General features: G+C 41.9%; 1 protein-coding gene across 8 annotated transcripts; it reads left to right on the top strand.

The window, feature by feature from the left end:
* The first annotated feature begins 969 nt into the window (after nucleotides 1-969).
* Nucleotides 970-9,782, top strand: LOC116993969 (glutathione S-transferase 3). 8 transcript variants are annotated; one of them, XM_033055287.2, is made up of 7 exons: nucleotides 970-1,065; nucleotides 3,302-3,419; nucleotides 5,208-5,259; nucleotides 5,990-6,122; nucleotides 7,260-7,401; nucleotides 8,364-8,495; nucleotides 9,038-9,782. In XM_033055287.2, exons 2-7 carry the CDS (start codon nucleotides 3,333-3,335, stop codon nucleotides 9,179-9,181), a joined length of 690 nt encoding a protein of 229 aa, XP_032911178.1. In that variant the 5' UTR covers nucleotides 970-1,065; nucleotides 3,302-3,332; the 3' UTR covers nucleotides 9,182-9,782. The 8 variants fall into 8 exon arrangements, with proteins under 8 accessions (XP_032911178.1, XP_032911176.1, XP_032911180.1 ...); XM_033055285.2 differs by having other exon boundaries at nucleotides 973-1,061; nucleotides 3,302-3,456; XM_033055289.2 differs by having other exon boundaries at nucleotides 973-1,061.
* Nucleotides 9,783-13,668: the final 3,886 nt, after the last annotated feature.

Consider the following 13,668-nt stretch of genomic DNA (forward strand, 5'->3'; position numbering starts at 1 on the left):
GTGGGTCCCTTCCAAGGGGAGTTACTGTGTTCTGTTCTATTCTGTTCTGTTCTATTCAAAATTGTTCTCAGCGTCTTGTGTTACCTCTTTAGCCTTCTTCCCTGGCTTGCAAAGCAGTAAAAGCTGAAGACAGTTTATAACTTACAAGCCCAGCACTTTCGTTAGCTGTTTAAGTGAACTGAAAACCACCTGCACACATGAAGAATTGGTGAAAAAAAAAAATTTACATGTGCAATGATTCCAGTTTTACCTGTTGGGGGGGTGGCTTGTGTCACGTGAGGAGCTCACAGATTCTTACGTGAGCGGCAAATTGGAGTACTAATAAAGTGAAATAAAAGGATTTTGCGCGCACATACACAAAACAATGGCAAACTGCCCCATGCAGCGCCTCACTTGGATGTGTCTGCAGTCTTGGAAGCTTGACTACCCTACGTTCTCCTACAAATGGACCTTGAGCTTGTTTGGAGGTTCTAGCAGGGGAGCGCAGCTACCGTATACCCTTGACCGATGAACGGTACCGTCTCTATCGGGGAGGTCGTCCTCTTCGACCGAGCGCGCAGCTTCGGGAGGGACGCACATGGAGCGTTGAGGGAGGAAGGGGACACCCGCCTAGCCAGCCAGATCAGCCGAATCAACCCTGGCGATCAATGGGGTGACAGATGTCGCAGCCAGATCGCCCTCACATCCAGACAAAGTAGGGGCGCAGGCAGCTATTTATAGCTCAGCACTGCCGATGCTTTTCACCTCATGGTAGGCGGCAGTGGCTAAGAACCCACCGATACAGCGCACGGAATCAGCACTGCGCAGCGACAAAACCCTCCGGGAGAAATCGCTTCTTAACCCAGTCCGAAAATTGTAGCGAAATTCTTCGTGGGGGGATGTCTTTCCAGAAGGCTTTGCGAAACTTGCAAATCTACGGCTTCCCATTGGCGGCTGCTCCGCCCGTCACCGCCCCGTGGCCCGCGCGAGCCTGCGCCGGTGGCGGCTGCGGGCGGGGCCGGCGGGAGCGCTGGGCCCTGGGGCATCGTGTGCTCGCTCGGCATCGCCGCTTAGCCCGCCGTGTGCGTGAGTAGTGTGGGATTTCCTTCTTCCCGTTCCCCCGCCGAACAGTGCCCGTGGCTCGGTCGCGGGCTCCCCGTGTCACAGCCCGCTCGCCATCTCGTGTGTGCCGAGAGCCGGTCCCGGGAGGGCTGGGAGCTGATGGCCCGGGGGCTGCTGCCTGCCCCACGCCGGGCACGGGACGTGCCCCGGGGTTGGTGCTGGGGGTGCACAGCGGAACCGCTGTTCCAGTGGGACTTGCTGGATGCAGGCAGGGAATATCGGGTCCTCCTAGAGCCCTGGATTTGCGGGACGTGTGAAGCACAGCTGGTGCCCTGTCCCTCTTCACCGATGTTCTTCTGGTCCGTCGTCTTAGGAAGACGCGTGGGAGCGATTGCTTCTTGCCCTGATATTTATGTTCCCTCATTCCCCCTTTTAGCCCAGATAGACTTCATAAATCACAGCAAGGGAGCAAATTTTTCACAAAGTCCCAATTCCTGTTGAGGTGTCAGGCTGAGGGGAATGGACAGCACCCCACCAGCAATTGCAGCTCCTGGCTGCAAATTGCCACTTAGGGCGGAGAAGGGAGAAGGTCTGTGCCCATCACCAGAATGCTCTTTCCGTCAGATTTTAGTTCACAAGTTGGGCTTTCTTCCAGTAAGGCATAGCAGGCTCAGTCCTAGGAACCTAGAATGCTACAGCTCATTCCAAAGCTTGTCGATCCCCCGGGATTTACAAAGCGAGCACCCGCCATGCCTTTCCCTTCCTTTTGCCTCTGCTGCACTCAGGTGTGTTGAGCATCAGTGACTTGCTTATGTCCTGTGACCTGTCCACTGGCCTGCAAAGAGGAAAAGTGACTCTTCTGATTCCTTAGTTTTTTAAACTACAAGTTAAAACTCACCTTTGGCTTTTTTTCCTTCTTTCTCTGAATGTAGCTATATTACAAATAGCCCCTGTTTCATTCTGTTCTTTTGTGTAGTTCACAGTGATACTTTTCTTCAGTCTTTTGGTGTGTTTCTAATTCACTGCTATATTTATCAGCGGTAGAGATAGTGCTTGGCAGTGTTTTAGTTCCCTGTGACTGAGCTAAGAGCAATCAGAGGCCCCTGAGCAGGCGGGGGTGGAATAGCCTGGCTGGTTTTAATTCCCATGGCCTGATGCATCTAATGTTTTGTGTTCTTTTTTCATGCCTGTTGGCTAGCAAGCACATCACTTTGTGCATGCTCAAGGTCTTTTTTTCCCTCTGCTTATGAAGGAGCTCTTGGAACATTGGAAACTGGAGGTTATTGTTCACATGCCAAGACCTCTTTTCCAGAATTGCTTGAATTGTGGATTGAAGTGACCATAAATGACCTTACAGAGGGAAAACAGCTCTCAGTTGAAGCAAGGATTTGATGTTAGGGAGTTCTGCATGTGAAATGCCAGTATGATTAAATTTGATTGCTCTCCTGGCTTATGGCTCTACAGTGGAATCTAGTTCCTGCTGAGGCTAAACACTAGTCTATTCAAAAAATAACAATTAATAGCCTCATTTATGAAGTCATTAAAGAACTAAAATGCGGCTTGCAAAGCATTTGATCATCTGAAAAGTCTATAAAGTTTTGCATAGCAACAGGGTTTATTAATAGAAAGAAATGCAGCCTGTACAAGGATAAGCAGTGCTACACTCTGAAACACTGTATTTTAATCTGGATTATTACAGGAGAAACAGGCCATTCTTCTAAAGTTTCTACTGCTCCTGGATCACATATTGTGATACTTTTAAAGTTTCTACTGATTGCTGGATCACCACAGCTAGAAAAAAAAGTGAGAGGCTTAAAAGTACATTCCCAGCTTCACCTAAACGTGGAGAATTAATGTTTAGATACTTTTGGTATTCCTTGATACAAGGTCTGCCAGTTTTGGAAACTCAGTTTACTACCTCTTCTCTTTGATCAAGACTTAGCTTTTAGTGATGAGTAACTTCAGTGATAAAACTTGTATTTTCTAAAGTTTTAAGGATTTTCTTCGTGGTGATTTTTAAATTTTTTTTTCTGTTATCTCCTATTTAGCAACTTGATGCTTATTTTTCCTGAATTTCAGGGGGATGAAAAGTCTATGAAATAGTTTGTCTTGGCTGTGCAGCAATAAAATCAAATCAGTTTAGACTGAAACTTTGCTAAAATATTTTGTCAAAAATTAACTTAAATTTTTGTTGTGTAAGTTGTGAACCATTCCCACTGCCATTGGATTTTTGTATAATTATTAACTTACTATTTCTTAGAATTCTTTTAGGTAACAGAAAGTTTGAAGAAATGTCTGCAAAACCAAAACTTTACTACTTTGATGGAAGAGGCAAGATGGAATCGATTCGTTGGTTGTTGGCTGCAGCTGGGGTCGAGGTTTGTTTTAGAGTTTTTAACTTCTAGCTGCACATTGGTAAGCTTGTCCTTGAGGCAGATCACATGTTATTAGTCAAAAAAGAAAAGGCATCCCAAGATGCAATAGTAAATGAACGTTGGCTATTCAGTGTAATTAAATACTTTTATTTCAGGCACCCGAAAGCATGGCTTCAAGTTACATGTTTTCTGAGCAGTGACACTGTAAACAGTGACACTTGCTTAACACAAGAATGTGCTATCCTTAATTAAGCACTTGATTACTGACCCAGAGCTGCTGAGCTGGTAGATGTGTTCCTTGCATAGTAAGTGTTACCTGTGCCCAGTAAAAAAACAGTTTACTTTCTCTAGTCTTTCAGTTTTCATTTGAATGCTCACACAGAGATTTTTGTTTTATTTTTCACTCGACTGGCTGCATCCACCATAATAAGCTTAATATAAAATGTGTTGTCTTGCATCACTTAGATGAAACTTAGCAGGGTGAAGTGAGCACATTGACCCACACGTGTAGGGAAATTAGAAATCTCTGCACAGGAGGAAAAACAGAGAAGGAAGATAGATACCACCTTAATTTTTTCTGATTGTAATTTACTTATTCATTTGCTGTCCATTTTGGTGGTAAAGTCGTAGTACAGTTTGAGGACACAAAGGACTAGTATTTGCTCTGAGTGTCCTCTTTTACACAATAAACTGTTACAGTACAGTTACTTGTGTACTGAGCCAAGGAATACAAGCTTTTTAAAAGACCTACTAGTCTTTTTTTTAAGGTCTTGCAGAAGACAGAACTTTGTTCCTATGTTTTAAGTCCCTCTCTCTTCTTTTTTTAAGTTAAAAAAAAAAGCTGTTGATGAGCATACCAATTACTACATTTTTTTCCTTGGAATATTCTTTTCTTAGCTTCTCATCAGCAGAAACTTGGGTTCTGAATTTTAGACTGTGATTACACTTGCTATGGTTGAACATTGGCAGTATGTTAATATGCCTAATCTTCTGGGGTTTCTCTTGGATAGCAAAAGTTAATTACTAACATGAGTGGCACAGATGTTATGAGAGAGGCTGACTGAGCAAGGCATTTAGGGATTGGTAGCATCTACCATTTTCTAGTCTCCATGTCCTGCACTGATCACAGACGCGTATGGTACATGCAAACACATATGTGTAGATGTCTAACTTTGCTGTCTTAATCTTGAATTCAATTCCTCCTCCATAACACTGGTTGGACTGGCCATCCTCAGCCATTTTGAATGCAACTACATCCATCTGATCACCAGCAATGCTGTAACTTTTTGTTTCTCATCTTGTGAATAATTAATCTTCAGGTGTATGAAACATGCATCTGTACTAAACTTCCTTGCAGGGCTTGCTACTTGTACATTATTTTGTAAAAGCTTTGTTTTAACTTCCAAAGAATTTCTTCCTGTCTAGCTCCCAAATCAAAATATCACACAGCAGATTTTTTCCACATTCCAGAAAGCATCTTAAGGACAGCCTAGACTGTACTGTTGATTGTTTAACATTAGTGCCTGTTTAATACCAAACAAACCATCCTTACTCCAGTTCTTATTGCCTGTTCTTCTGTTAGGGTTGCACTTAGCAGCATTTATCAAGTGTGACAGTCCAGGAGATACTGCCAGCACTTCTGTCCTTGGTGTGTTCTCCCTTAGAGCCATATTTGAAATGGAAAGGACTGTGATGTATATTCTTTTGCTTTTATGGTGCTTTAAAAGTTTATGTCTTCTAGAAATGTGAAAAGATTCTTACTTCCTATTCTTCCTCACTTTCTTTTGTCAGTTTGAAGAAGAGTTTTTGGAAACTCGAGACCAGTATGAGAAGCTCCTGCAAGGTAAGTCCATGTGAAACCTCAAGAAAAGTGTAACCAGACTTGGAGAAGATGTGTGAAGTCTTTGAAGACTGTGTGTCTTCCTTTCCACACAGAAGAGTAAAGCTGAGAGCTGTAAGCAGCTGCGGAGACTGTTTTTTCCACACGTGGACAGATGAAATTGCAAACTAATTATCTTTCCAATGTGGAGGATTTGCCAGGCCTCTGAATTCTTCTGTTCTCCATTTGTCTACGATCTCGCTTGGTCCCACAAACTTAACCATGGGCTTCAGTAACCAGAAAATATGTATCTCAAAATTTCATTTTACATCCTGATATAGCTTAAAGATTGGTCATAAGAGAGAAATCTGTAAATCTAAAGTTTGCTTCAAATAGTGTTTGAATAATGGAACAGATTTTGGTTTACATTGTTTTGAAACTAGACGGTTTTTACATAGTTGAGATGTTTAGTGTGATTGTCTCCATTGCATTTCAATTTCATTTTAAAAACTGCTGTACGCAGTCCTGACTGCAACTTCAGTGATTTTTTTTAAGGAAGGATGGTAACTCACAATAACTTTCAGTTTTTCAGTTTAATTTGCCTGCACCACTATAATTTATTCTGTGCAGGGAAGAACTCCAGTTTAATACAATGACTACCCACAGCAAGGTCACCATAAAAGCAATGTTCTTCTGAAGACAGAGAAGTCTGGAGTTATTAGATTGGTCAAATAATATGTGTCTTTCCTTTTAGGTGGATCCCTGCTGTTTCAGCAAGTGCCTATGGTGGAGATTGATGGGATGAAGATGGTGCAGACCAGAGCCATCCTCAGCTACATTGCAGCAAAGTACAACCTCTATGGGAAGGACTTGAAGGAAAGAGCCTTGTATGTAACAGTATTACTCTTCTTTAATTTAGTATAGTAGCTCAGATGCATCTAGAATTAATGGCATAGTTGCACACACACCTGTGCACAATCACCTGTGGGCCTCAGTGATACACAACTTGCAGTGAGGCTGAGAGGCCACAGTTAGATGAAAGCCAGCTGATTAATTCTAACTCAGTTACTTTTCACATAAAAATATTTGAGTCATGGGTTTATTTTGTCTTACTGAGAAATTAATACAGCCTGACAGAGGTATTTGAGATGTGACTGGCATGTAGATGCTGAACTACTTTTGTAACTAGAAAAGGAGTGGTTAGTTTCTAACTTTTGGGTTGCAAAATACGACCTTTCATTGACATTATCTGTGGTTGCATGAGTCCTACTGCACTGTAAAAAGTGTGTGGTTTAGATCTTTGGGAGCTGGGGAAAGAACAGCTAAAAGCTGTTAAAAACTATTGGTTTCATGTGAAATAACATCCATGTGAAATTACATCTTGATGTTGTGTCTTTGAAATAAAAAAAGTATGACTGAGCTGTGTCAGTATGTAGTATTTTAAATGTCCATCTGCAGTACAAAACCTGCTCTCATAGCTCTGGAAAAGGGACAATCCAAAGAACTTCTGTACTGATAATTTAGCTGGATGAAGAATCTGGTATGCCTTAGACTTCCAACCCCATTATTTATTTGGCTGTACTTGGACTTTGGATGAAATTCTGAAGGTGGGATACATCCAGACAATTAACTCAGTTGGGAATGACTTCTTGTGGTGCAGAGTGTTTCTTTGATGATTGTGACGTTATCTGTAACACCAAAGTTACAGACTTAACTTCTGTGCAATCCTGTTTAATTGCTGCACAATGAAGCAAGTAAACAGTCAAAATCACTGCAAACACAAGTAAGTCTCCCACTGTGACATGTTTTTTTTAATTGCAGAAATTATTTCCATGAGGGGGTGTGTCTGAGATTGCTTAAAAAAGCATTTCTCAGATCACACTGCAGCCTGAAAAGGAGCAGGGTGGGGTAAGACACCAGGACAGGGGGATGGGAAATTCAATGTTTACTATCCTAAAACAAATATAAGGTAATTCTGCTTGTGAAACCTTCTATTTAAGGCTTTTGTTTGCTTTGGTTTTAAGGATTGATATGTATGTTGAAGGAACTAATGACCTTATGGGCTTCATTTTGATGTTCCCTTTCCTATCAGCGGAGGATAAAGAGAAACAACGTGCTTTTATAGTTCAAAAGGCGACAAGCAGGTATTTCCCAGTGTATGAAAAGGTATGGAGCAGGATCATTTTCTTCCCAGATTCTGGAGGGATAACAATGGAAGCTGGGTATATCATCACAACCAGAAGAAGTGTCAGTGCAGTACTTTACACCAGGACATCCATAATGTCTGTTGGCTGGAGGGGGGTCAGAAGAGTATCAGATGGGTTGACCCAGCCCACCTCATAAGAGACTCTCAATGTATTTTCTTCCCCATGTCTAGGTGAGGAAGGGAGTGATAGAGCAGCTTTGATGGGCTTCTGGTGCCCAGCCAGGGTCAACCACCACAGTAATTTGCATTGCAAAAGCAGTGCTAATTGTCTTCTTTGTTTAACATTTCAAATGCATCTCATTGGGTTTTTGTAAACACAGTAATATACAGCTATCACTGCTGACACTTCTAGCCATACTGGAATCTTGGTGTTTTTCTAACTGATAATTTGAGAGATAGGACCCAAGAGGTACTGTCAATAGAAATTAATATCCATGGATAGGATGATCTAGCAGGAATAGCTCCCTCCTCTCCATTTTAAAAACTAAAGAGAAGACAGTTTTTCACTTTGTGAGGCCTCCTGTTGGTGGTTGCCAGGGTACATTCTGCCCTATATTCCAATTGTTGCATCTTAGTCCTAATTCTTTAGGCAGATCACTTCTCTTTTATACTCTCTGTTTTCCACTGAAGCTGTAAAAACATATAGAAAAATTCCAGATAAATTAGACCCTATAGTCTAGTACACAGGGTTACCTTGAGCTATAGGAAGAAAGGATTGGTAAGGAAAACCCTGGGATTCTAGATTTCTGCTGTAAAATCATCAGTGACTGCTGACACATCCCCTGTTCCCTGTTAGCTGCATGGGAGAGAAGGATGAAAAGGAGACGATAGTATTGTCGAAAAAGGTGTGCCTGTGCATTTTGAAAACATGAACCTCAAGTAACTGTCCACACCTGAGTGTTTTCATCTATGACATTTCTAGGTTTTGAAAGACCATGGCCAGGACTTCCTTGTTGGCAACAATTTTAGCTGGGCAGATGTTCATCTTCTTGAAGCCATTTTAATGGTAGAAGAGAAGAAGTCAGATGTGCTCTCAGGCTTTCCTCAGTTACAGGTACCTTGCACTAACAAGATTCTCATATGGCTGTAAATGTGATGAATGGTATTTCAAAGTCTGTTACCTGTAAATAATTCCACAAAACATTTGTTGTTTTTTCATTGTAGTCTTGCTTTTCCTGCTTTGGGAAGAGCCTTGTAAAATGTTTCATCTAGAGAAACTGTTATTTCTGGAGTAACCACTGTACACATCTGAAGAAATGCATGCTCCCTTTTTTGGACTCTTACCAGTTCTGTGATTAAGGGGAAGATATTTTCTGGATCACAAGAACTGATCTGAGTAATGTACATATTAGAAACCCAGATAACTGTTAACACTTCATCACATGTCAATACAAGACAGAAGGCTCATTTGTTACTGTGGAAAATAAAAGGGTTGAAGTGAGTGGGAGTAAAATTCATCCACAGTTAAAACTGTATTTCCTGTCTTGTCTCTGCATACAGCTTGTTAAAGGATGTTACACAAATCAGTAAAATAGTGTTTTTTCTTGTGTTACTTTCTGTTCTTTAAATACAATGTACTTATTGTTTGCCTTTTAGGCATTTAAAGCAAGGATAAGCAGCATTCCTGCAATCAAGAAATTTCTTCAGCCAGGAAGCCAGAGGAAACCTGTTCCTGATGATAAATATGTAGAGACTGTCAGGAGAGTTCTCCGCATGTATTATGATGTAAAAGCAAATTAGTTTGCCTGGCCACAGGCTGTAAGAGAAATGCCAGATTGCACACATCCAAGGGGTATTCAAGAGGTGTTTCAATGGGCAGGAGGTCATGCTCTCACACAAAATACAGTAGCCAGGTATTTTTTAAAACACTTCAATACTAGCCTATTTTCTTCTTCATTCATCTCGAGAGTTTTTCTGGTAATTTTAAGCAAGTGAAAGGCAGCAAGCACACTGTCTTCCCAGAGACTTTGTGGAACAGCAGAAAAGAGAAATGTGAGTTGCTGACTGATAGCTTCAGTATGTCGTACTGTTTCTGAGGACTTTTTTCTAGATCCAGATCAGAATTTTATATGATAATTGCATCCAATGTAACCTTTATTCTTCTTTAGTATCACTGTTGCAAAATGAAACAAGTAGTTTGTAAAGGAAGTAGGAGTGAGTTCATTCCCTTGACAGTTCTTCTGGACATCAGTGACTTGTCTAAATGTCAACACTGTGCCTTTATAACTAAGCTGCACTTTTATTACAGAACTAGGAAATAAACTGACTGCCAAATGATGTTTTTGTTTAAGTGCTCTATCTAGAGGACCTGTACCAATCAAATAAACCTTTTATGTAGTCACATTGTAGTCCTGTTGTCTCGTGAATGAAAGCTGGGGCTTGCAAACATAATTTTTCCTTTTCTTGGAGGATACAATCTTTATATTTGACATGAAGAAGGTTTTTGTTAACCCACATGCCTCATGGAAAGTCATATTTTGTTTGTGTTTATAAACAAGAGAATGGAGATGTGAAGGAGAGGTAGTAAACCATCACACAAACCTGATATAGCTCCTATCTAGTACCAGCCAAACTCAAATTGTTTTCCTCTTCTTTAACTCTGACAATGTCTATTGTTTATGTCTATTTCCTTAGACAGCTAGACAAAGGAATTTAAAATCGTTTTAAGTACTTCAACAAATGGCACTTAGGTTTTGAAAAGCTGCTCTGCAGGCTATTACCTTGGTATTTCATACTTGTTATTTATAGTTCTACATTGATGATGTAGCTCACAAGAAAAGACTTCTGCTCAATCTCTTGCAGTCCTGGTTTATTCCTTAGTTATGTGTTAGCTATTGGTTGAGAAATTAGATGCTGCTTGACACTGGGATATAGTAAGTACATTCATCTGGTATTTGATGAACAAGTTGCCCACTTGAGAGCTTGCCAGACTCCCAGCTTCAGCATGATTGAAGTTTTCAGTGCTACAAACACTTTCCCCTCATTTAGAAGTATATAAAGTTTATATTGACCTACAGTAATTTATCAGCTAATGTAATGTCAATTGCAATTACAGTTCAGTCCTTGGTTTAATCTCAGATTAGCTTAATAGAAAAGTTTGGAAAACAATGTAGTTGCTGATCATAATTCCTTTGCTAAGTGAACTTTTTCTCCACAAAATGAGGAAAGTTGTGGTGTAATGCTGTTCAAGAGTTCCACAAGCAAAGATGCAGCTGATGTAGGAAGTGCCTCTGCCAGTACTTGGTGATAAGCCTAACAGCTGATGGTTATTTCTATTAGTAAATAGAGTGGTACAGCAGCAATGAATGTGAGTAGAAGAACAGTTAGCACTGAAGCCTTGTCATCAACACTGTATGTGTTTGGGACAGGGTTAACTTCAGCATAGCTCAAGAGTGGTTGTGTAGACTGAAAGACACTTAAACAGCATTTGGTGCACTCTTGGAGCACCTTTTTAAAACAGCCTCCTGTTCCAGACCACTAATATAAACATACCCAAAGGCTCCAGGTCTGGCCCAAGTGATGGTTCATTTCCTGGTATTTCAGTAAATTGCTTTTAAGATTTTTTATTTATCTTCTTGGTTTGTTTTGAAATGAAAACACCTAAAAGTGTTTATACGTTGTGTAGACGTCTCCATACAAAATCTGCAGCCGTGTTTGCTTATGCTGTGATGGCAGGGCTGCATGGTGTAACACAGTACTGTGGGTTAACTCTGTCTGATTATCTTAATTTGATATTCCCATGCAGGTTTGTCAATTCTAACCTGTAAAGAGCAGCAGGTTTAAAGACAATTATTGTGATCTTCCATTTTGTGAGCAAACTAGGGATGAAATCAGCTTAAATCTAAGCCTTTCATGGAATATCTTATTTTACTGAGCAACCTTGAGTCCTGGTAAGCACTCCAGCAGTACATATTTAGGGTGTTAGTTGACTTCAGTAATGGTTTTACAACATGTAAGGGCTCTTCAGTTCTGTTACCAGCTTTCAAGAGAGTAATAAACAAGTAAAATATACGGATGTTTGTTGCTGTTTCTCCTATGTCTCTCAATGTTGCCAGCCCAGTAATTCCTAGGTAAAAATTAGTTAAAACATAATAACCTCAAGATTTGTTTCACTCTTACGTGTCACAAAGCACTTTGGTGTTAGGCAGTTTTAATGCGTTCTCTGAGAAGGACTAGGGGTTTTCTTCAACTCTTGCTCTGGGTAAGACCTATTAATGTACCAATCAGCCTGAGCATCGTTCTGATAGCCAAATAAATCATGCTTAGTGGAGGTAAGGGTTGTTATCCTAGACAACCATTTATGGTTTAAAACACTCTGCCAATGGAATGACAAGTTCATTTCCATTGAAAACACAGGGATAATTCTCACTGATTTACTAGCGAGCACAGGATATTTGCTTTAGTACAAGTTATGGGATCTGATGACTGTATGGGATCTTGTGCTTGCGGATGTTTTGATGTGGAGAAATCCAGCTTCCCTCTGGAGTCCAGTGGAGAAAAAAGGCTACCTTAGTTTCCCAAAACCTCTGTTTTTATCTTGGTAAGAAATGTTGGGCTCTTCCCCCTGGCTGGAGCAACTTCCAGTGGGATGCAGTAATTTTATCAGTCACACAATGAGACTCAGTGGGGCATTAGCAGAAAATGGCTGGAGGAAGGATGGGTTGTGAAAAAATAAAGAACAATGCCCTGCCTGGTTTCAATGGATGGCCCATTAGCAGAATATCTGCCATTGAGATAAGGATCACTGCCCCCACCCTCAACAGATGGTGATAGAATAGATACCTTTTACCACACTCTGTATTGTAACTTGTGGCTTATAATCAGGTGCATCTTATATATGGACAAAGAATGAAAAGTTGCCGACGCCTGGAAGTGCAGCTTATACTCAGTGCAGCTTATAATTCTTAAATTACTGTAATTCCAGTGGAATTCTACTATTTGGTTAAGTGCATCTGCTAAAATAAGCATCAGCTATTCATAGAAGTTTTTCCAAGTGTCCTGCATGTTTCTTGTGGCACTTCACACCTGACTATAGCAACATTAACCAAAAAAAAAAAAAAAAAAAAAAAAAAAAAAAAAAAAAAGAGACAGATATTCCTATGCTTAGTATCACTTGCCAATTGCCACCATAGGCAAAACAGACCTGATCTGGGGAAAATTTATTAGCAATTAATACAGTTGGTTGGTGAGAAAGAAAAACAAAAACTTGAGCACCTTCCTCCCGCTCCCCTTCTTCCCAGACTCAACCTCCCTACTTCGTTCCCGACTCCTCTGCCTTCTCCCTCCTCATGAGTTCGCAAGGCACCTTTTTCGCTATCTTCCCCTGACCTCGTTAAACGCATTCCCACTCCCGCCCCGGCCATGGCGCAGCCCTGCCCTGCGGCGGGCGGCTGGATCCGGTTGGATCCTGTTGGATCCGGTTGGAACCGGCTGGGGCTGCCCCGGCCTTCCCTCACGCAGCTCCGCAGTCCCCATGGAGCCAATGCCCACGATGTACAGCCGTGCCTGGTTTAACAAGCTGCTCCCCCAGCGGATTTCTGAGCGGGTCGCTGGGGTCAGTGGGACCTGCTGGTGCTGGCCCCACCTTAGAGGTCCAAGAGAGGAAGGTTCGCGTTCCGGAGGTGTGTGGGACTTGGACACCAGGGCGCCTGAACGCTGCTGGTGCAGAGTTCTCAGGAGGCTGCACTCAGAGCCCGAAATTCGGAAATGGCATCAAACCCCAATCTTGCTTCCAGGGAAGGCTGCTTTATTTGCTGCTGGGGAAAAATCTGAGTCATAGGCAACTCCTTGGCGTGCCCCGGGCTCCCTTTCAGCAGGTCGGGACTCTGGGCATGGAATTAGCCTGATGTTACTTTTGCTGCCCGCAGGTGGGGCTGGCTGGAGGGAGGCGATGGGTCCCACAGCCATCCTCAGCCACAGCCCGGAAAGTGAGAAGGACCTGAAGGACAGACCTTGGTGCAGCAACTTCAAACCTCTAAGCACCAGACGCTCGTTTTTAACATGGGACTACTTCTGGAGTCAGTGGCAACAAATAATATCAGAATGCAATTTATCTGTAAGGCATGGCTAACCTCTGAGCACCTAACTGGAAGCATGTCTGCAAGCCACCCTGGAGTGCAGGGCAGAGAGAAGGATATATATGCACATTTCCAGCAGCTCCTTCCAGGCTATGTTACAGTGCAGATACCTGCTGGAATTTCTTGTGCTTCAGTCTGTGCCTGTTGTCT

This window comes from Catharus ustulatus, chromosome 3, assembly GCF_009819885.2.
Source record: "Catharus ustulatus isolate bCatUst1 chromosome 3, bCatUst1.pri.v2, whole genome shotgun sequence".
Taxonomy (NCBI): Eukaryota; Metazoa; Chordata; class Aves; order Passeriformes; family Turdidae; genus Catharus; species Catharus ustulatus.